The following is a 23,179-nucleotide window of genomic DNA, read 5'->3' as shown; positions in this document are numbered from 1 at the left end:
CGGGCGGCACCGGGCGGGCGGGCGGCGCGGCGACTCCGGGTGGCGCAGGCGGCGCAGGGCGCCGCGGGCGACGCCGGCAGCGCGCGGTGACTCCGGGCGGCGCAGGGTGGCGCGGCGGCGCCGGGCGGCACGCGGCCGCGGCGGGTGGCACGGCGTCGCGGGCGCCGCAGCGCGGGGCGCCGCGGGACGGCGCGGGGCGCGGCGGGGCGGCGCGGGGCGCGACAAGGCGGCGCGGGCGCGGCGATGCAGACAGGGCAGGCGGACGAGGCGGCGCGAAGCGCGGCTAGGCAGCACGGGCAGGCGAACGGGGCCGGAGGCGGCGGAGCCGCTCTAGGTCACTCGGACCTTCTTCCAAAAATTTCTTTCTCAAAAGGAAAAGTCTACATTCTATTACATGTGGGGTTCCTTTTATAGGAACCTTGAGGAAAATAAGGGAAAAACAATTTAACCTAAAAAAAGGGTGAAAATTCACCTATACCTAAGAGAAAAAGTACGAATAAGTTGAGGGCCTCGCCATCAAAGATGATATAAATGAATGCACAATATGCATTTTATCAATAGGTCACATTAAGATTGCATTCAGGGAGGTAGATCTGATAACTAAAACCTTCTTAGAAATATTGTGAGCCCAATAGGTTGGGTAGATCCAGATCCAAGTGTTGGCTATATACGTGTCAGGTAATAAGAGTAGTTATGAACCATCCTCATGGGGTTGAGAATGGGAGAGCACCAATTGATAATGTAAGGGTGAACCCATTAGGTTGGGGTAGATCCAGATCCAAGTGTTGGCTAGATATGTGTCAAGTAATAAGTGTAGTTATGAACCATCCTCATGGGGTTGAGAATGGGGAGACCCAATTGATAGAAAAACACCTATGGCGTGTACATGTATCTGATATTTTGAAAAAGAGGAAGCAAAAGGGAAGTATATAGAAATATTTTTATCACTCATCAAAATAAAAAAACAATGTTGGTCATAGAATCTATAAACTTTTTATTCCAAAAAATAATAATCTTTCAGTTCTATTGAAAACTGGTTTAGATATTGTCTACAGAGCATGGATATATGTTTTTCCTAGGACTGTGTAGTAGACAATATTGAGATGGAAGATGTTTATTCACTTACAAGTCCTATCTGAAGTCTTGAAGAAACAAGATGGAAAATTTTCCATGAATTAGAGACCTTACTATGGTTTCCATGAATTTTAATTGAAGAATAATCCCCTTAAAGATGGGTAAGATTTAATAATAAGTGGAAAATAAAAGTAGATTATGGCGAATAGTTATTTCCATATAAATTCAGAATACAGATAGATTTGGTATCTCTTGAAGGTTAGGGGTGGTAGAGGGTTTCCAGCTAATTGAGGGAATCAGATGATGGTACAGAATTATGAAAGGGACAGCCTAGAGACTTTCCTATGTCTTCTATAAGCATTTGGATTTGTCTCTTATCTCTATAGAACCTCTTTTAGGCTTATCTCTATAACACATTAAAATCTAGTGATGATACCTCCATTGTTGAAGAAAATTCCTAAATTTAGCGAAGAAGGTTGTGACTGACCTGTTGAGTTTTGATTCACCTTTCTTAGGCCTATATGCCAAGTAAGCTCTAAGTCTCATGTTTGATTTTGAGGCCATGATCAAGATGAGATTACATAATTCATGTTGGAAAAGAAAAATGAAATCATAATAAACCTCTAAACCAATACAAACCCATGTTCTCAAACGAGTCATGCTGAGCAGTTCAAGTATCCAGTCCTTAGGCCATACTCAACCCATCAAATATCATGCACTTCATCTCCGTGAGCCCCTTTTTTGATCCACAATCATTGTATCATCGTTATGGCTACATTTGGAATTGAGGGAGAATAATGAGGGAAGCATGAAGAACTCTTTACAGGGTGACCTTTGTTCACGGATTCCACTATTTATACTTCACCAGATTTTTCCCTAAACTTTAACTATCTCTTGTGTTGTCCAATAGATGATTTGGGATGTGATCCTCTAGGACAATGAATCAGTTTAGTTAATAACTTTAATGCCCAATAACATTATTTGGTTAACATTATCAAGTTTTTACACAAATGTACATATTATTTAATAAATAATTGATTTGACCTAATTGATGTCAATTAACGCATTGCTAGGGTATACCTCATACTCTATAAGATACAAAGAAGTATATCAGCCCGCTCATGAAACTTATCATCATTAGTTACAATACATGTATAATCTATCATCCAATTGATGCTCCTAGGAAAATTTAGGGTGTGGTTAACTTCTAAATCCTAATAAGACATCCTAGTTAATTTTGTTGCATTCAGACATCATCTAAAAACTATTATCTAATACTATACTATCTTTCCAAAAGACTTTTGTCAATAGTTTTTTGTAAGTTGTCTTCTATTATACTGAAGGTTGGAAAATCCCATCTAAGCCATCAAATCAACTTCTTATACCTTTTGATGTATTCTTGTTAGCATAGTCATAACACAACCATCCATTAATAAGATTTATTTGGTGTCTCCGATCTGAGGACCACTTACATATATGTAAAATGAAACAAAATAATTAAAATTTAGGTTTAATACCATCGAGGGATTAACATGGATCAATTATGTAAAATATTGCTCCAAAGAAGAATATTTCCCTATTTTGTCCATCATCCTTCCACACTAATGGATACAGGATTGACCATAATCATCATATTTGTAAAACTAAATAGTGGTATCATATCCATATATTTTTTGTGTCCTAATTGAGTATCCTTTGAATTGGAATATTTATATCTCGGGTATAAATATTATTGATTTTTTTTATTATGATCACATCATAATTCGCGTAGCCATTACATGTGGATTATCAATATAGTGTAACAATGAATATTGAATGTGATGTTGTGTGTGAAATTAAGTCTCCATCTACATATATTTCTGTCAGTTCATTGTTGAATATTTTAGTATATGTGAATGTAAAATAAGGGGTTTCATCATAGCTTTCTTTTAGAAATATGTGTTTTCATCTCTATAATACATACTAAAGCATAACAATTTCAAGATCTCGTCCTGACTCCTGACTTAGCCAGTGATTACACTTAAAATATTTCCTCGCAAGGATTCAGAGTCAAGATAATAGAGTGATATAAAAATGTCACCTATGTTGTCATGCTTGCCAGATCAGCAAACAAAATTTTCAAAAAAATTAACTGATTATTCTGAAAGTAAAAAAATTAAAATGTATGTGAAATCTATCTTAAAGGACTTAACTGAAAATGTCCAAGGAAGTTTCACAATGCGTTAGGACAAATCAATCTTTAGTTAATGTGTCAGAAATGTGAGCATGTTTCATAATATCACATGAATAGATTTATGAAAGTGATACATAAGTTGGATGAACTATAGCATGATATCATTGCGTATACAAAGATAGCTAATGTCTTATTCTCATGTCAAATCATCAAGTTACAACGCAAGAGTTTCAAGACATTTATAGAGGCTTTTACCTCTATTGTTAGTCAAAATTCATGTCAATCATAATTCAATTGACCAATAAACTATAATAATCAATGTACACTTACAAAATTTTGATATTTATACTCAAATTGTTTAATTTTCCTGAAGATAAAAGTACTAAAAATAATTTTCTATTAGAGTTTCTATAAAAATTCAGGAATCTTTTAAAAATTTCAGGAATTTGTTTCCAAAAAAATAAGGGAAATACTCCTATCATCAACTCCATATTATAATGATTTATAAATGAACTTTAACTATACTAGTTAATACATGAACCTTATCACCCACTACATTGTACCTTTATCTATTGATGCTACAAAGAAGTAGAAGAATACATATCCCTTACTCTCACCATGAATGAGAGGCGGTAGCTTTTTTGGAAGGTGATGTGAGGCCCCGCTTTTCACTAAGATCTATGAGGTCACACTTCTTCATAGTATCAAATTATCCTAGTGAGATAGCGTTGCTGCTCTTTGGGACTAGTAGCAGGAGTCTTTGTTTGTGTTAGGTGCCTCCAAGAACAAGCCTTGTCAACTCTTCCCCATCATGCACAAAGCCACAAAGGCGTGCACCAAAAGGTGACGCAAGCTCTTGTGCGACTACTACCCCACTAGTGTAGATGTTGGGCACACGAACACTTCAATGGAAACCCAAACAGATTCGAGGCCTCAAAACCATGATAAGGGAGGAAACATACATTATTTGATGAACCTGATGATGGATATTATGCGACCGTCAAGGCAAATCAGACCACCATGTTTTATAAAGTTCATTGAATAAAATATTACACTCATTCTTATTCCACTATGGTGTTTATAATGAAGTCCATGAATATGTGCAATAACATAGTAAATTATGAAGAGATCATAATACATTGATCACTAGCCTTTAAACATATATTCTCAATATTCCTATTCTATGGATAGTCGAGATGGATATTGAATTATCCAGATAGAATAACACTAACTGATCGTACTTATACGATAAGTATAGCTGATAATGTGGCTATTAGTGTGGAGACAATGAGGACAGGTAGTGGGTTCTCTTTAGGGAAAGAGTTCACTCAATTGATTCGAAGAATCCCTGAGCGGTATTATTCCTAAACATTAATCATGTTGATTCATGTCATGGTTATACAAGGGATCCATTAACCGGAGACATCAAGGACATAGTGTGGATGGATGACTATATAACTATGACTTACGAGCATCTAATCATGGCAATCAAACAAGTCCTAGCTCGGATGTAGTAAAAAGCTCACAATGATGATTCGATGGTCAAGATAGGATTGTCCGCCTTCGGTTTAAGAGGAGATCAACTCGAGGAAGATGATGCACCAAAGCTCAGGCCATGGTAGTGAGGATATTGGAGAAGGTGTTCTACAATTATCCCCGTTACACATTAGTAATAATTGCATTATGAATTAGGGTTTGATGATGAACCATACCCTAAGTTGTTTGATAGTCTCATGCAGATGAAGGATTATACATATATGGTAACTCATGATTGTAAAGGTTCCATGAGAGAGTTCAAACACTACTCGGTTTCTTTGTAGACATGAACTGTAGCTTGGCACCCCCACAGGCTGGAAACTTAACCTGTCATTTGGGTTAAATCGGTCTTTAGTTAATAAACCTATATGTTGACTGATAAGCAAAAAAAGGGGTGAATTATTCAATTTTAGTTCCTTATTGTTGTTGATTTCAGCTTATGCAATAAAATTTATAAAAACCTAACTTAAGATTTAAAGTCATAAGTATGGGTATCGTCATAGGGAAGCTAGTAAGGTAATTCAATTAGTAATCTACTTGAATAATTTGACCCTAATTAGGGTCAATTAAATCTTCAATGAAGATCATATCACCTTTATTCAATGAAGAATATGGAAAGGAGGGTAGAAGATATGGGAAGTATAGAAGAAGTAAGGATCTCTAAATTGACTTCTTTGATCCAATAAATAGGATCAAAGGAGTCAAGTAGAGGGACTTAGAGGAAATTTTGGTTTTAGTTTGTTTTGGTGAGATTGGAACCTAAACTAAGTACTAGATCATAACTAGAATTCAATATTTCCTAGAAATTAAACCCATTTTTAATTAATTTTTTTTAATATTTTCTTAATTTTGCAAGTGGAATAGTTAGATCAATTCAATACTCACTCTTCTTAACCCTAGTAAGGGTTTGTACATGCCACTCAAGCCAAGCGGTTTAGAATTTCAAACCAAGATCAAGAAGAATAATAAAAAATTCACTTATACATAATCCCAAATACACTAAAATTCAAATATAATGAAGTACAAAATACCAAAGGCTGGTTCTCCTCTCTGTCTTGTATTTGTGAAAGAGCTCCTTCTAGAATGACCTCCTAAACTCAAATCTCTGATTTTAACTAAGGTTAAATGGTAAAAATTACCAATTTACCCCTACTAAGTAATTGATTTTTATCCATCGTTATAGGCTTGATCTGAGTGATCAAGCCATAAAGATAGAAAGAGGAAGTTAAGATGAGCAAGCCCATAAATTTTGATCTCAATCTGACTTCAGGATTAAGAGTTATTAATCAAATGAAAAATTAGAGGCATGGGATAAATATTCATTTTTTTAATTCAAATTTTGCATTACAAGAATCATGTGTCACTTCCTTATTGACTGGAAAAATTAGAGATATTTTGGCGCCTCCTTTCTCGGTGCGCCACGTAACCCCTTCCTGAAATTAAGAGAAACTAAGAAATGAGTGAAATAGAATCAATTTGGACTAACACGAGCGGTTTTACCCCCGGAAACCAATGCGGTGGCACCACGTCATCTCCTATGTGTGCGTCTGTGTATGTGTCGCAAGGGTGATGAACTTACTGCCCAAAAGAGGTACTTACGCTGACCACATTAAAGCCATCGGATTCCCTTTTGACGGTTGAGATTTTGCCATATGGCATTGCTAACTCGATTTATTCACGCGCAAATGGACGCTGCCCAAAAATATCTCAAACATATTCCCCTCCTATTCTCTCTCCTCCATATTTCCCTAAGAAAAACCATAGAAAAATCCAGATTAATTATATAAGACCCTACATATATTTTTATTAGATTTTTACACTTGGAACAAGTGACCGAGAGCTGTTTTAAAGGCATATTTGCAACCAAAGTTTAAAAATAGTCCCTCTGACTTTAGAAATTACTTTAAACTCCTATTTTACTTAATAATTATATCCTTTTCTATTTAAAAATTCATTTATTCCTCTAAAAAATTCAGCTATTCATTCCCACATTAATTACCATTAAAATTAATTTTTAAACCTGAAATTTCCATTTAAATAAAGTTATCTCAAGCTTAAATAAATTTCATAAAATTCATAAATTAACAGAAAATTAGGGTAAAATCAGAATTCACTTGGAATACTAATTGACATGTAAATATATGATAATAAACCTGTTTTATACTCTTTAAATGGATAAAATTGTGCTAATTACTTGAATTAAGCATAGAATTTAGGGTTTTATCATTGACATAGTTAATTCAGAAGGTTGGCTAATAATTGTCATTAGACAACAAAAGTTATTAACTAGAAGGATACATGGGCCAAGAGGGTCAAACACATAAGATCATAGGGGCATTGGTGAATATATTTTACTTAAAGAGTATTTGCGAAAAATTGGGTGAAATATAAATAGAGAAGGGACACTCATTTCAAGCACCCATGCCAGTCAGAGTTGGGAGCTCCCCATTTCTCCACTCTGATCTCTTCTCCACTCAACCACGGAGAGTGTCTTCATGGCAAGAAGATCTTCAAGACTTTCAAGGAGAGATGAAGAAGAAGAAGTGAAGATCCAAGAACAATGTGATCGTGTGGATACTTCAATAGGCCGGGCATGTGAATGGCTTCAGAACGATCCCAAAGTGAGCAAGTCAAGGGTGTAACAAGTCCCCCATAAGGTACATGTGAGTGATTCATTTGAACCAAGGCCTAGAACCCAACACTTCATTACTCATTACAAACAACTAGAATCTCAAAATTGTGTTCATCATCATCCAGAACATATTTACATATCAAGACAACCATTAAAACCCTTGATTACATAGTAGAATCCTACTAGAATTTTGTGCACCTTGTAAACTTCTTAAGTTAGTTAAGGGCCACTATCTAAGTTTCATAACCATAGAGCACATGAGAGGCATGATCAGATGGTGTTGATATGTTGTACCACCCTTATGGTCAATAGGCAAGAAACAAAAGGTGCATTAGCCATTATATCAGAACATCAACTTCAAATTGGTTCACACTTCCTGAGTCCATTATCTTACTTCCATGAATTTCCATTGGAAGAGAAGTAGAATCAAATTGAGAACACTAACTCTGTTTGTGTTGTGATTCAATTTGACAACATCTGAATAGAGATGATAACATTTCATTTACCCTTAAGGAAATAGAAACGACATATTTATGAAACTCACTCAAATTGTCAACATAGGAAGAAATTTGAACCTCAATGAAAACAAAATATTTGATGATAAAATGATTCATGACATTATACAGAGCGTGATTGAGATCTACTACGAGTCTTGGGATAGAATGAAGGACTACCATTAGAAATTGTTCAAACCATACAATAACCTAAAATGAATTACCAAAAAAATGTTTATGAAGTATTATGATGCACTCATTGATAGCTTCTAGATGTGGCTAGTGAACATACTTCATGATATCTAAGGATGAAGGTATGGAGAAGACTGAGGCAGTGATAAACTCAAAATTAGGGTAAATTTATGTTGATGCAAATTTGAGTTTAATCTATAAAATTTATAGCCTTTACTCATAATAATGTGACTAGATAGTGACGAGCAAGGGTCATCTCCACAGGGAAGGGATCTTAGGGAAATAGCTCTCTCTATAAGATGGATTTGAGGTGACGAGAAATAGAATGAATAGCATAAGAGTTAGCAGTATGATGTAGGTAGTGATTAGAAATAATGAGAATTCCTATTTGAGAAGGAATGAGAAGAGTATTACATGAATGGTGGTCGTGATCGGAGAAAGTGAAAACAAGAGAGTAGGATGAAGGAAGATGTAAAGAGGTGACACTAAGTTGAGGTGAGAAATAGTGTTAAGAAGTATCTGATTTAGGGTCAAGATGAACATCATCCCAAAACCAAAGTCTTGATTATATAGACAAACTATGAGGAAAACACCAAAACAATTATGATAAATTATCAAACGTTTCCTCTATCTATAAATAACTACTTCTGATCCTCATTGGATTTTGTAGGATATTGGAAACCAAAACAGATTCAATTTTCTGCTTATTGTATTCAGATGTATGTAAATGTACCATTTGGTTACAACGAATGAAGGAAACCATCCCCAAAATACTATTTCCTTATCCTTTAGCTAACACACCTCATTACCCAAATTTGAGCAATGAGATATGTTATGCCCACTCAGATGATAGAGGAAGTGAAGAAGATGGAGAGGAAATGTCGTGAGATGGGGCTATTTTTTTTAAGAATGGATAATTATTGCCCAGCTAGCGTAGATGATGAATCTGATGCCAAGAAGAGAACGAAGGTTAAGTTTTTTAACCAGATTTTTTCTCAACTGACTGTTATCATGTAAATATCACAAACCAAATCATGTTTACATTATGATAACAAAAAATGAAGGCCTGCATGCCATTACATAAATAAAAATGGTAAATTATTAAAAGATCCATTCAATGATCAATTCATAAAAACATTTAGTAATGATGATGATAAACTCCACCAGGTTTATAACAAAGATTATCCCACAAAAGATGAACCGTGTCAGGATTGAGACAAAAATGAAAAAATATTCACATCATCAGATTTTTAAGATTAAATACTTTTTTTTTTTCAAGTATATAATTCAAATAATGTTACTATTATATCATATAATGTTAATACTCACCACATATGATATTCACAAAAAAGTATAAGACATACATGTAGAATCTGAGAAAAATATTTTTGAAAAGGATAGAATCGCTTGTGTCTCATCATAATAAAAATAGGGTTTGGGGGAAATCATAGCAAAAATGGAAAATCTCTTTCCAAATTACGCTAAACATGTGAATTATTCTGTATAAAACTTTTGGAACATTGGCTTCGGGCACATGTTAGCATTATGTTAAGACTTTAATGACCATTTGTCTTATATTATTAGGGTTAACACTTTATCATGGGATTAATACTGATACAAAGTTAGCCTTAAGATATAAACATATTTACACTTGCATAAAACCTCAGATAGGAACTCCATGAAAAGAATGTATGAAGAGTTTGGATCCAAAGTTATTTGAGTATACAAATAATTTAGGGAACGTGCCTATGTTCCCTAAATTATTGTTTGAATTTATTCTAGAAAATATTTATTTGGAGTACTTATTTTTAAATTACATGCATAGACCTTTGTAATCGAGACAACAGAGTTTTTACCTCTCCCTTGTTTTAAATACATTGGGGAAATGCATGCATCGTGAAGATGACTAAACATCTTCATATTTGGCTGATGCATAATGGAGAATGCATTGTTCAATCAAGTTATGAGCCAACATGTTTGCCCAACATCATTTTTTTCTTACAAAATAACTTGCATTCATGAGGAAGACCACCACATGCCTAGTAATTTTATGATGAAAGAAACTCAAATCGATTATTTATTTAGCCCAATCAATGGGTTAAGGTTCCTGTTTCTGGGTTTTCTAGCCACACCTTGTACTCTAAAAGAAACATAGTATCAAATGAACTCTCTCATGGAACCTTTACCTTCATCGGTTACCTTAGATGTGTAATCATTTGCAAGCATGTGACTCCTCAACAACTTAGGGTATTACCAATCCTCAAAACCTAATCCATCATTCAATTTGTACTGATGTGTAATGAGGATCATTGGATAAAACCTTCTCCAGTATCCTCACTACCCCCTCAGGGATTTAACTACAATGTGTTCGTTGAGTTAGTCTCATCTCATACCAAGGTCGAACAATCTCTTCTTGACCACTCAATCACCTCCATGCACTTCTTACTACATTCAAGCTAATAATTATTTGAATCTCATGATTAGAGACTCATAAGGCGCAGTCAAAACAAAGTAGTTCATCCACAAGATGTTCTTGGTAACTCATATCAATGGATCACTTATACAATTGTAACATGAATCAAAATGATTGAGATTTAGGTATAATATCATTCAGAGATTCATAAAGATGAATTAAGTGAACTATTTCTCTAAAGAGAACCCACCTTCTCTCCTTAATGTCTCCAAATATCCTAGTTCTTAGATTCTTTGATTGCCTAGAGAATGGATAAAGTTGAGTACTTAAATACATAGCATTTGGGATAACACTTGTAGCATCCTATCATGTAATACTGTAATTTAGGTATCCCAATTGACCATCACCAACTTAAGTTTATATTGACAAAGACACTACCATATAGATATTATCAGTTTTCGATCTTCAAAACTCTCACATAGTTTTCAAAATGCAACATTACATGATGTAACCAACCGTGATCGGTCAAAATTGCAAGACCAATAATGGTGTACCGACAAATAATCCCCACTATGGTATAATGCCCAAGTCTTCCCATCCATGGGGGGACGCCAGAAGATTACACTTAAAATTTGGGGGTTTTATGAAAATTACCCTCTTAGTATAAATATGGCAAGGCCTTGAACGAAATTCACCCAGGTCAGAATTGTTCAGGGCCCTTCCCCTTCTTCTCCCTTCTCCCGTTGTCTCCTCTCCATTTCTGACATGATTGGGATGGTGTAACGATGAGAATGGAGCATGAACATGGCTAATCTAGGTGAAGGAGGAGATTCGATGTGTCAGGGATCACGTGGGTACATCTTAGCATGTCTCACTCAAGGTTCTATGAAATGATGCACACAATTCGTGACTAGGTGATTTGACTGATACTTTTTTAGTTACTATTTTGATTATGTTCAAAGTCTTTTGTTGTGGGAATCCACTTTATTTCATCCAGATCAAGGTCATAGAATCCAATACTAATGTGTAGATGGGTCCCTTAGCAGGTGAACAAGTGGTTATGCTTTTTCAAGAGGTCTACACATGGTCTGATGCTCATATAACTTCATTGAAAAATGTAAAAGTGAGCATGCTTGTGCTAGTATTCTACATCATTGCAGATGCATGGGTAGATGCATGGTCCAACACATGACACACCACCATGATGGGAGGTTTATATAAAGCTAAGGGTATGTTGCTATCTAGATGGGAATGGAGATAAGGTGATAGTGGAGAGTAAATGAGATCTTGAATTTTTTTCATACATCAAGATATCCATGATCCAAGTAAGAATAGCTTGGGGATGATATTTTGGTGGTTTCAAAGAACAAGGTGAATCTTAAGAATGTGATAATACTAATTTTAAAAATTTTTATTAGATGGTATTATAACCAGATTCATGGTGTTTTAGGGTTATAATTCATTAATTAGAATTGTGTCGTTCAAATAAAACATAACCTGATATTTGTGTCCTTCAAATAAGATCAAAGAAATCAAGAAGAAAGTAAACTAGAAAAGTCTCAAACACATTCTGACTTGGATAGAAACTTTGCCTTTAAGTCAGCCACTTTTAGAGAAAACCTTTGAAAGTGAAGAGAGACATTAATATTGCTACATGTTGTACCTAGGGATTGGCTTTCCTCAAATTCCCATTCTAACTATCCTAAACTATCTGAAATCTACTAAGACAGGCCTAGTCGCCTTTGCTTACGCTGTGGGGATTCTCCTTATATTTTTTCCAGTGATCTATATCAATTGAAATTTCTTGAAAGGAGCCATGGGGATTCTATAGTCTGGGGTATTTATCATTAAAATTGAGAAGTTCTGCCCATAGCTCCTCCCTATCTTGACATATAGAGGATGCACAAATTATTCATCATTAAATTATGAGAGGCATTCACTAGTGCTCCAAGATAATGTTGGATATCTAAATTGCCATATATTTATGAATTTTATGTATGGAAGATAAAATTTTAAGACATATTGGATGTTTTGTATTTATGGTTTTGAAAACATAGTTATAATTTATCCAATAATATAAAATCTACATATTATGGAGAAAAGTGAGTTTTAATTTGGATATCACATGTTCCTAACAAATTCCAACTTAATATTCCACACTTCAATAGTATGTTTTACCTTTGTCGATATTTCTTCTTCATTTGAGGGATGGATATGATATTATATCAATAAATTCTAGGTCAGATTTTACACCTCCTTCATTTATATTGTCTTTCTGCTCTTCTTCTTCTAGTGACGTGTTGCTATACTGTGATGTTTATCCAGGGTTGTCCTCACCCAAAAAATCTGAGACACCATTCGTGACTTTGGCTCAGTGTATTGAACCTCGGCTTTACACAAAATCACCGTCTGAAGATTTGACACCAATGTTTTACAGTCTAGATACTTCATCATTCACCACAAATCAATTATTTCTCATTTTAAACATGATGAATGTGAAGTGTATCCATGTTTTGTTTTGTTTACAAGTTTGAGATGATGGGTATATGATACGATCCTTGACCCCGAAAGGGTATCTTAGGAATTTAGCCCACTAAGGGCATTTTAGTAATTTTATGTTTAGGGTAGATTGCTTACTTTCCTTATAAATAGGTGTAACCCTCCATTGAGGAGGGCAGTCAAGACTTATGGTAATATCGGCCTCTTGGCTCACTATCTCGATCCTCCTTGTCTCGGTCCCGTCTCCTTGACCGTCCAGCAATCCCCTATCCCCGTGATCATCTCACCGGATCTTCAGCCGGCCCCCCTCCAATCCGATCCCTACCCTTGCCGTTCGGTTCTCTTCTAGTCTCCAACGATCCCCGTCCCCGCGATCGTCAACCCTTCACCGCGTCATCAGGCGACTTGTCCCTGGTCGATCCTTGCCCCTTCTGTTCGACCCTCCTATCATTCCTGTTTCGACTCTCCTACCCCGGGAACGTCTACCTCGCCTCGTCCTCCAACCTCCTCCCGATACAAACCTAGATCAAGGTTCGTACCAGTATACACATGAGTATTTTTTGGGCTAGTATATGTATTTCCTAACCATATAAACACTAGAATATTTCATAAATAAAAATTATGATAAGATTCAAACATTTTTGCGGTTTTGACATATATTCCTTTGAAACCTTCCATTATCCACGATCAACCACTGTATAGTTTATGCATTTTGGGTAACGCATGGAATTTAACATACGGGTTTATCCCACAGAAGTAAATGGTTCTATTTATTAACCTAAAATATTTTTGGTTAAGTTATTGTATTAAAATTTGATTTTGTGAATTAATATTAGGGACCAATTCAAATTCTTAAATGCCATTTTTATTACCTATGCCTAATTTAATCCCCCTATTTCGTGTAAATAACTCCATCTTGCAATCAATATTTGATATCTATATTTAATACATTATGATATAGACTGATGCATGATATAATATCTACAACCATCATCAAGTTATGTGTTTTTGCCTCTTCTTCTTTGACTCAATAAATCAAAGCTTGTGGTTCTATGGAATTCTTCAACCTAGGTTACTTTATCTGTCTTATTAGGATTTTACAATATCTTCATCAATTTCAGTCATCCAAAGCATTTTGCTAAAATATCTAATCCCATATCAATTGTTTTGACAAGGATCACATAAGATATAAATTTTATTAGTCCTTGGTCTTGTTGAGATTCCATAAACATAGATTTGGTTATTATTATTTTACCCATTTTGAATAGTTTTAAAAAATAGCCTTCAAGTTCAGGTAGCATTTCTAAGAGACAATTTCATAATGGCCCTAGTAACATAATAACAAATGATATCGGTATACATTTTTTGCTTTGGGCTAGAATTAACCTCATGAACTTTACTGTATTGTATATGTTAAATTCATGTCATTTGAACTAATCGCCATTTCTCAATGAATATTCAGTATCATACTATTGATGTATAATTAAGGGAGTCATCTTAAGTTAGTGATCTTTAATTGTTTGCGGTTCATTAGCACTTGTGGGGAAAAAGGAAAAAGAGACAGCCCATTGTGAATAGGTCATGGATTATGCCAACCTAGGCCACTTGTTTAATTGATTTTTTAATGCAATGTTTCCATCATAAATATGTACGGAAAGAGGGATAAGGCTGAGGGAAAACAGGTATGTCCTGAATAAACCCCTTCTTAGGATGTCCAAAGGAACTATTGACTAAAGTTTGAAGTGATCGTAGAGATCAAGGTTTTAGTGACTGACCAAATAATGGTTCGTCACATATTTTATGAGTAAACGGATAAAAAGAGTATTGACACCCATGTGTGATTTTTTTGTTTAGAAAGTACAGGGATCGGTAACTTAATCAGTAAGCAGTAACTATTTTAAATTTAAGGTAATTTGAGTCGCAAATTTAACAATCCAGATCTCCGAGTGTTTAGACTCTTTGATCTCCAAGTTGGTGGATATATTTGAGTACATATATACATAGCATTAGGGATACAACTTGCACCCAGCCTAGCCTGCCTATTTAGGTATCCCAATTGAGCATATGATACTGGTGGTATTTGGGTTGCAACGAAGCTCGACTCAACTCCATTAGATCTTCAAAAACTTAAGCAGATATACTATAATTCTCAAGATGCAACATTACATGAAGTAACCAAACAATAATGGGTCAGTGAATAAATAAACTATAAGAACAGTAATGGCGTATGCACAAATGTTAGGCCTCTAACTAGGCGGCATTCCCTGCCCAGAGGCCTGCGTGCTTATTGGGAGGGCGTGTCCGTTGTACTACGGCTCACGACATTAAAGGACTGAGTCATTATGGGTAGCGATGCCCAAATACTTAATCTTTCAGGCCATTGCCACTGTCGGTGGTGATTCACGGCAGACTGTGCACGTGCCCGTCCACGCCCAAGGCGGGAGGGATCAGGTACGGTCCGCACGTGCTGGGCGCGCGGGCTGAACAGTGTGTGCGCGCGCGTGCCAAGCGCCGCGCGCCAATGCCAAGCGCCACGTGCGGGCGCCAACGCTACACGCCAGCGCCGAGTGTTGCGCGCGGGAGCGGGAAGCGCTGCGCGCGGGTGCGGGACGCGTAGGCCGGGCAACGTGCCGTAGTTGCAGCGCGCGGAGTTATGCGGGGTGCTGTGCAGTGGCCGCGCGGGCAGCGTGCGCATTGCGTGTGCCAGGCGCGGGGCCGGGAGACATCCCACCAGGAGACTAAGGCATGTGGCGCACAAGAGCGCCGAGACGGCACAGCGGGCGCATAGCGCTCCTGCGGGTAGTGTTGGGCGCACAACGCCCAGCTCGGGGGCGTCGGATGCGGCAGTGTCGCGCAGGCTGCGTGCTAGAGTGTTGACACGGGTGCCTGTGGCGTGTGTGATCGTCAAGGCAGGGGTGGCGTGTGTGATCGCCAGGCCCGCGGGCGCGTGGCACCCGGCCCGGTGCACTTGTGCGGCGGCGGAGCGAGCGCGCGTGCGCGGAGCGACGGCCTTGAGGCGGTGCGGCGACATTACCTCGGTGCAAAGCGCCTCGTCTCGTTCTTTGTATTACCCCTCGTCTTCCCCCATGTAATTATCCCCAAGGATGATGTACTCTTTATGATATAAATGCAATGACCCTATTTACTGACGGTGCCTAGCACCACCATCTCCTCTAACCCCTTCTATGCGATCTTAAGCAATCTGCAAAGCTTCCGCTGCAAGAGATCAAGGCTGCTCAGTGTTGTGCTCCAAGCACTAAGGCCGGCACACGCCAATTCTGAGCAAGAAACCTAGCTCGAGATTTGACCGTGTGACAACAAATAATACCCAACAGGGGATAATAACCAAGTCTTCCTATCCAGGGGATGGTCTTTCTGCTTTATACATTAGATCATCACAAACTTAAGCAGATATACTATAATTGTCAAAATGCAAGATATCATGAAGTAATGGGTGGGTGAATAAATAAAACTACAAGAACAGTAATGGCGTATGCACAAATAATTCCCAACAGGGGATAATACCAGAGTCTTCCAATCCAGGGGGTGGTCTTTCTGCATGATACGTTAGGTCATCACAAACTTAAGCAGATATACAATAGTTGTCAAAATGCAAGATGACATGAAGTAACCAACAGTAATGGATCGGTGAATTAATAAAATTACAATAACTGTAATGGCGTATGCAGAAATAATCCCCAATAGTGGATAATAGCCAAGTCTTCCTATCGGGGAAGGGGGGGGGGGTGTTATCTTTCTTCATAATGCATTAGATCATCAAAAACTTAAACAGATATACTATAGTTCTCAAAATTCAAGATGAACATGAAGTAACCAAAAATGATGGGTCGGTGAATAAATGAAACTAGAAGAGGAGTAATGGTGTGTCCACAAATAATCCCCAACAGGGGATAATACCCAAGTTTTCCTCTCCAAGGGGGGTCTCTCTGCATAATACGCAAAGAATCCAGCAGATCAAGAGTCCAGGTGTCAAGCAGGGAAGAGGGAAAGCGGATGGAGAGAGCAATCCCATTGGCTCGAAATCTATCCAAGCATGGATCTTCACGATCTCCGATCTCGTCGGACCCACTCTTTCCCAAGACATAAACCAAAACATGCATCCTCCCCTCTTCGTGCTCACAAGCCAAGACAGCAGCCTCTCTCTCTCTGTCTCTCTTGTATCCCTTTTCTTCTTCTTCAACCTCGGAGCAAGAGAGAAAGAGAGAAACAACTCTGAAGAGATGGCGACGGCGTCTCCGGCTGTTGTTCAGGGTCTCGGCACTCCGTTCCTCTCCGGCGCGCGCAGCAGCCGCACTCTGCTCTCGTCCGCAGTGGCCGGCAGGGCCGCGGCCGCGCCGAGGAGGCTCGCAGTCGTAGCCGCGGCGGCCGGGCAGAAGAAGTCGTGGATCCCCGCTGTTAAGGGCGGCGGCAACCTCATCGACCCAGAATGGCTCGACGGCTCGTAAGCCCCCTTCTCCTCCCCGTTATTCTTTTTTTTGCACGGCGTGGTCTCTCCCTTTCTTTCGCTCTCTCTCTCTCTCTCTGTTCATTTCTCCTCATTTCTCTCTCCCTCTGTCTCTCCATTTCTTTCATCCTCTCTCTGTGATCGTTTCTCCTCTTTGTCCCTCTCTTTCTATCTCCATTTCTTTCATCCTCTCTCTGTGATCGTTTCTCCTCTTTTCTCTCTCTCCCTCGCTCTCCATTTCTTTCATCCTCTCTGTGATCGTTTCTCCTCCTTTCTCTCTCTCTCTCTCCCTCCATTTCTTTCATCCTCTCTGTAATCGTTTCTCCTCCTTTCTCTCTCTCTCTCTCCCTCCATTTCTTTCATCCTCTCTCTGTGATCGTTTCTCCTCTTTTGTCTCTCTCTTTCTATCACCATTTCTTTCTCTCTCTCTCTCTCTGTGTTTTCATTTATCCTCTTGTCTCACTTTCTCTGTCTCCCTTACTTTGGCCCTCTCTGTGTGTTCATTTATACTCCTTTCTCTCTCTCTCTGTTCATTTCTCCTCTTGTCTCGCCCTCTCTCCCTTTCTTTCACTCTCTCCGTGTTCACATCTCCTCATCTCTCTATCTGTGTTCATTTCCCCTCTTGTCTCTCTCTCTCTCATTCCCTTTCTTCCACTCTCTCTCTCTATCCATTTCTTTCAATCTCCCTTTGGTTCATTTCTCCTCCTTTCTCTCTCCCCCCTACTTTCAATCTCTCTCTGGTTCATTTCTCCTACTTACTCTCTCTCTCCATTTCTTTCAATCTCCCTTTGGTTCATTTCTCCTCCTTTCTCTCTCCCCCCTCTATTTCTTTCAATCTCTCTGGTTCATTTCTCATCCTTTCTCTCTCCCCCCTCTATTTCTTTCAATCTCTCTCTGGTTCATTTCTCCTCGTTTCTCTCTCCCCCCTCTCTTTCTTTCAATCTCTCTCTGGTTCATTTCTCTTCCTTTCTCTCTCCCCCTCTCTCCTTTTCTTTCAATCTCTTTCTGATTCATGTCTCCTCCTTTCTCTCTCCCTTTCTCTCTCTCTCCATTTCTTTCAATCTCTCTCTGGTTCACTTCTCCTCCTTTTCTCTCTCTCTCTCTCTCTCCATTTCTTTAAAACTCTCTCTGGTTCATTTCTCCTCCTTTTCTCTCTCTCTCTCTCTCTCCATTTCTTTAAAACTCTCTCTGGTTCATTTCTCCTCCTTTTCTCTCTCTCTCTCTCTCCATTTCTTTCTCTCTCTCTCTGGTTCATTTCTCCTCCTTTTCTCTCTCTCTCTCTCTCTCTATTTCTCTAACGCTCTCTCTGGTTTCTTTCTCCTCCTTTTCTCTCTCTCTCTCTCTCTCCATTTCTTTAAAACTCTCTCTGGTTCATTTCTCCTCCTTTTCTCTCTCTCTCTCTCTCCATTTCTTTAAAACTCTCTCTGGTTCATTTCTCCTCCTTTTCTCTCTCTCTCTCTCTCTCCATTTCTTTAAAACTCTCTCTGGTTCATTTCTCCTCCTTTTCTCTCTCTCTCTCTCCATTTCTTTAAAACTCTCTCTGGTTCATTTCTCCTCCTTTTCTCTCTCTCTCTCTCCATTTCTTTAAAACTCTCTCTGGTTCATTTCTCCTCCTTTTCTCTCTCTCTCTCTCTCCATTTCTCTAAAACTCTCTCTGGTTCATTTCTCCTCCTTTCTCTCTCTCTCTCTCTCCATTTCTTTAAAACTCTCTCTGGTTCATTTCTCCTCCTTTCTCTCTCTCTCTCTGTGTTCATTTCTTCCCCCCTCTCTCTCTCTCTGACTCCATTTCTTTCACTCTCTGCGTTCATTTCTCCCCTTTCTCTCTCTCTGACTCCATTTCTTTCACTCTCTGTGTTCATTTCTCTTCTATCTCTCTCTCTCCCTCGATCTCTCACCATTTCTTTCACTCTCTGTTTGTTCATTTCTCTCTTATCTCTCTCTCCCCCTCGATCTCTCACCATTTCTTTCACTCTCTGTTTGTTCATTTCTCTCCTATCTCTCTCTCCCCCTCTCTCTGACTCCATTTCTTTCACTCTCTGTGTTCATTTCTCCCCTTTTCTCTCTCTCTGATTCCATTTCTTTCACTCTCTGTGTTCATTTCTCCCCTTTTCTCTCTCTCTGATTCCATTTCTTTCACTCTCTGTGTTCATTTCTCCCCTTTTCTCTCTCTCTGATTCCATTTCTTTCACTCTCTGTGTTCATTTCTCCCCTCTGTTTCTCCCCATTTCTTGCACTCTCTCTCTGTGTTCATTTCTCCTCTCTCTCCCTCCCTCTATCTCTTTCCATTCCTTTCGCTCTCTCTGTGCTCACTTCTCTTCTCTCTCAAGACCACCGCACCCATCAGGGGACTTCTCCGTGATTCTTCTTCTCTGCATGGCGAGGTCGCCCTAACCCTAGAGCGTGGCGACGTGCAGGCTGCCGGGCGACTTCGGGTTCGACCCGCTGGGGCTGGGCAAGGACCCGGCGTTCCTCAAGTGGTACAGGGAGGCGGAGCTCATCCACGGGAGGTGGGCGATGGCGGCCGTGCTCGGCATCTTCGTGGGCCAGGCCTGGAGCGGCATCCCCTGGTTCGAGGCCGGCGCGGACCCGGGCGCGATCGCCCCCTTCTCCTTCGGCACCCTGCTCGGCACGCAGCTCCTGCTCATGGGCTGGGTCGAGAGCAAGCGATGGGTCGACTTCTTCAACCCCGACTCGCAGTCCGTCGAGTGGGCCACGCCCTGGTCGCGCACGGCCGGCAACTTCGCCAATGCGACGGGCGAGCAGGGCTACCCGGGGGGCAAGTTCTTCGACCCGCTGTCCTTGGCCGGCACGATCAAGGACGGGGTTTACGTGCCCGACGTCGACAAGCTGGAGAGGCTGAAGCTGGCGGAGATCAAGCACGCGCGCATCGCCATGCTCGCCATGCTCGTCTTCTACTTCGAGGCCGGCCAGGGGAAGACCCCCCTCGGCGCCCTCGGCTTGTAAATCAGCAATCGGGATCGCCCCGTGATGTAGAGTTTCGCCTGCCTACTCCTGAACTGAATATGATTCACATTTTTCTGGACAAGGTCACCGTGTCTTCTCTCTGTCTCTCTCTCGCTCTCTCAGTCTCTCTGTCGCTCTCTCTATCTCCGCTCTCTCTCGCTCTATCTCCTGCTCTCTCGCACTATCTTCCGCTCTATCCCTCCAAGGCTCTCTCGCTCTCTCTCGCTCTCGCTCTCTCTGGGAGAAGTTTCTCGGCTTCTGCCGAACTGATATATTTCACATTTTTCTGGTCGACGTCTTCTCAATTGGAGTCTCTCTCTCTCTCTCTCTCTCTCTCTCTCTCTCTCTCTCTCTCTCTCTCTCTCTCTCTCTCTCTCCTGTCCTCTATCTATCTATCTATCTATCTACCTACGTATCTATCTATCTATCTGTCTACCTAAGTATCCATCTATCTGTCTATCTATCTATCTATCTATCTATCTATCTATCTATCTATCTATCTATCTATCTACCTACCTACCTACCTACCTATCTATCTATCTATCTATCTATCTATCTACCTACCTACCTACCTATCTATCTATCTATCTATCTATCTATCTATCTATCTACCTACCTACCTACTTATCTATCTATCTATCTATCTATCTATCTACCTACGTATCCATCTATCTATCTATCTGTCTATCTACCTACCTACCTACCTACCTACCTACCTACCTATCTATCTATCTATCTATCTATCTATCTATCTATCTATCTATCTATCTATCTTTTAAAAAAAAAATTTATTTAATTGATTTGAACGTGAAAATACATTGTTTGATGAGACCTTTGGGAAAATACAACATAGATATGAGAGTGGAGCATTCTTGTTTTTTCACTTTGGTCTTGAGACTTTTAGGCTCTTGACCAAGGTTTATTTGAGACTTTTGTGCTCTTCACGAAGGTTGATTTGAGTCTAGATTGGTTGGTCAACCCTCCATTTTTGCAGATCTCTGGTGTGGAGCTTTTTCTTTTAATGGATCTTGATCTTTTAGATGTTGTCCATGCCTGTGGTCTGCCATTATCATTTCCCAGCATATCTATCTATCTATCTATCATCTATCTATCTATCTACCTACCTACCTACCTACCTACCTATCTATCTATCTATCTATCTATCTACCTACCTATCTATCTACCTACCTACCTATCTATCTATCTATCTATCTACCTTCCTATCTATCTATCGATCGATCGAAGCTTATGAATAGGAAGAGTTTCTCGGCGGAGGGGGGAGGTAGGCAAGTGAGAGAGTCAAAGCCTAGAGAGAGATAGAGGATGGGGGAGAGAGAGAGTGGTAGGGGTGGGAGAGGGAGAGAGAGAGAGAGAGAGGATGGGGGGAGAGAGAGAGTGGTAGGGGTGGGAGAGAGAGAGAGAGAGAGAGAGAGAGAGAGAGAGAGAGGTAGGGCTGAGAGAGAGAGAGAGGGAGATGAATAAGTCGAATCTTACAGTACCCCTTTTAAAATCTAGAGACCAATCCAATGATACCCTTTATCGCACCAAATCACCATGTAAAACCCAGTTTGTAGGACACTATAAGTACACCTCGAAGGTAACTTCTCCAATGTGGGATTTTAATATGATTAACATTTCTTATTGAGCTTACTCTTTTTTCTCCTCCTTTATAAAATATTCAAATCGTATAGGACTCACGTGAATGTGAAGATTGGAGGCGTTGATGCTGCCTTGAAATGTCTGATTACTTCATTGACTCCAGTTCTTACATTCATTCTGCCAGGAGTAATAGTCAATAAGCTTAAAGGGAAAACTTCATGGAGAATTACTATTACCCCATTTTAAATGGGGTTAATAGCACGGTACATCCCAAACCATGTCCAAAGTCTGCGAGCTAACCGTAGCTTTTTTTTGGCACGGTGTATCCCAAACTCACTAAGTCGTCTGCGATATATCCCAGTGATGACTTGGAGTCCATCGTGGCTGCCAGGTGGATCTCCGGCCAGATTTTGACCTGGCGGAACCCACCTGGCAGCCACGCTGGATTCCACGTCATCACCGGGATATGTCGACCTGCCAAGGGTTGTCCGATAAGAGAGAGAGAGGCATACAAGAGAGAGAGAGAGAAGGAGAGAGAGGGCGTGCTAGAGAGAGAAAGAGAGGTGTTCTAGAGAGAGGCATTGTTCTCCAGAACACCTCTGTTTCTCTCTCTAGAACACCTCTCTTTCTCTCTCTATAACCTCTCTCTTTTTCTCTCTAGAACACCTCTCTTTCTCTCTCTAGAACACCTATCTTTCTCTCTCTAGCACGCCCTCTCTCTCTAGAATGCCTCTCTCCCTTATCGGAAAACCCTTGGCAGGTCGACATATCCCGGTGATGACGTGGAATCCAACGTGGCTGCCAGGTGGGTTCCGCCAGGTCAAAATCTGGCCGGAGATCCACCTGGCAGCCACGTTGGATTCCACGTCATCACTGGGATATATCGCAGACGACTTAGTGAGTTTGGGATATACCGTGCCAAAAAAAAGCTACGGTTAGCTCGCAGACTTTGGACATGGTTTGGGATGTACCGTGCTATTTACCCTTTTAAATGGCTATGAGTAGATTATTTTTATAAAAAATATCCTCTTGCAAGATCCATGTTTAACAAAGGCAAAAATGTCAAAGTAAATCCTGAGTTAGACTTTGCAAAGATCCTGGGTGAGGGAGCACACCCCAGATCCATTAAGAACTCCTC

At 39.8% G+C, this 23,179-nt stretch overlaps 1 protein-coding gene across 1 annotated transcript; it reads left to right on the top strand.

The window, feature by feature from the left end:
- The first annotated feature begins 17,136 nt into the window (after positions 1–17,136).
- Positions 17,137–20,524, top strand: LHCB6 (light harvesting complex photosystem II subunit 6). Its single transcript, XM_078577613.1, has 2 exons — positions 17,137–17,475; positions 19,893–20,524. Exons 1-2 carry the CDS (start codon positions 17,255–17,257, stop codon positions 20,440–20,442), a joined length of 771 nt encoding a protein of 256 aa, XP_078433739.1. The 5' UTR covers positions 17,137–17,254; the 3' UTR covers positions 20,443–20,524.
- Positions 20,525–23,179: the final 2,655 nt, after the last annotated feature.

Source organism: Wolffia australiana, chromosome 6, assembly GCF_029677425.1.
Source record: "Wolffia australiana isolate 7733 chromosome 6, ASM2967742v1".
In the NCBI taxonomy this organism is placed as follows: Eukaryota; Viridiplantae; Streptophyta; class Magnoliopsida; order Alismatales; family Araceae; genus Wolffia; species Wolffia australiana.
This window is presented reverse-complemented; position numbering and strand designations above follow the sequence as displayed.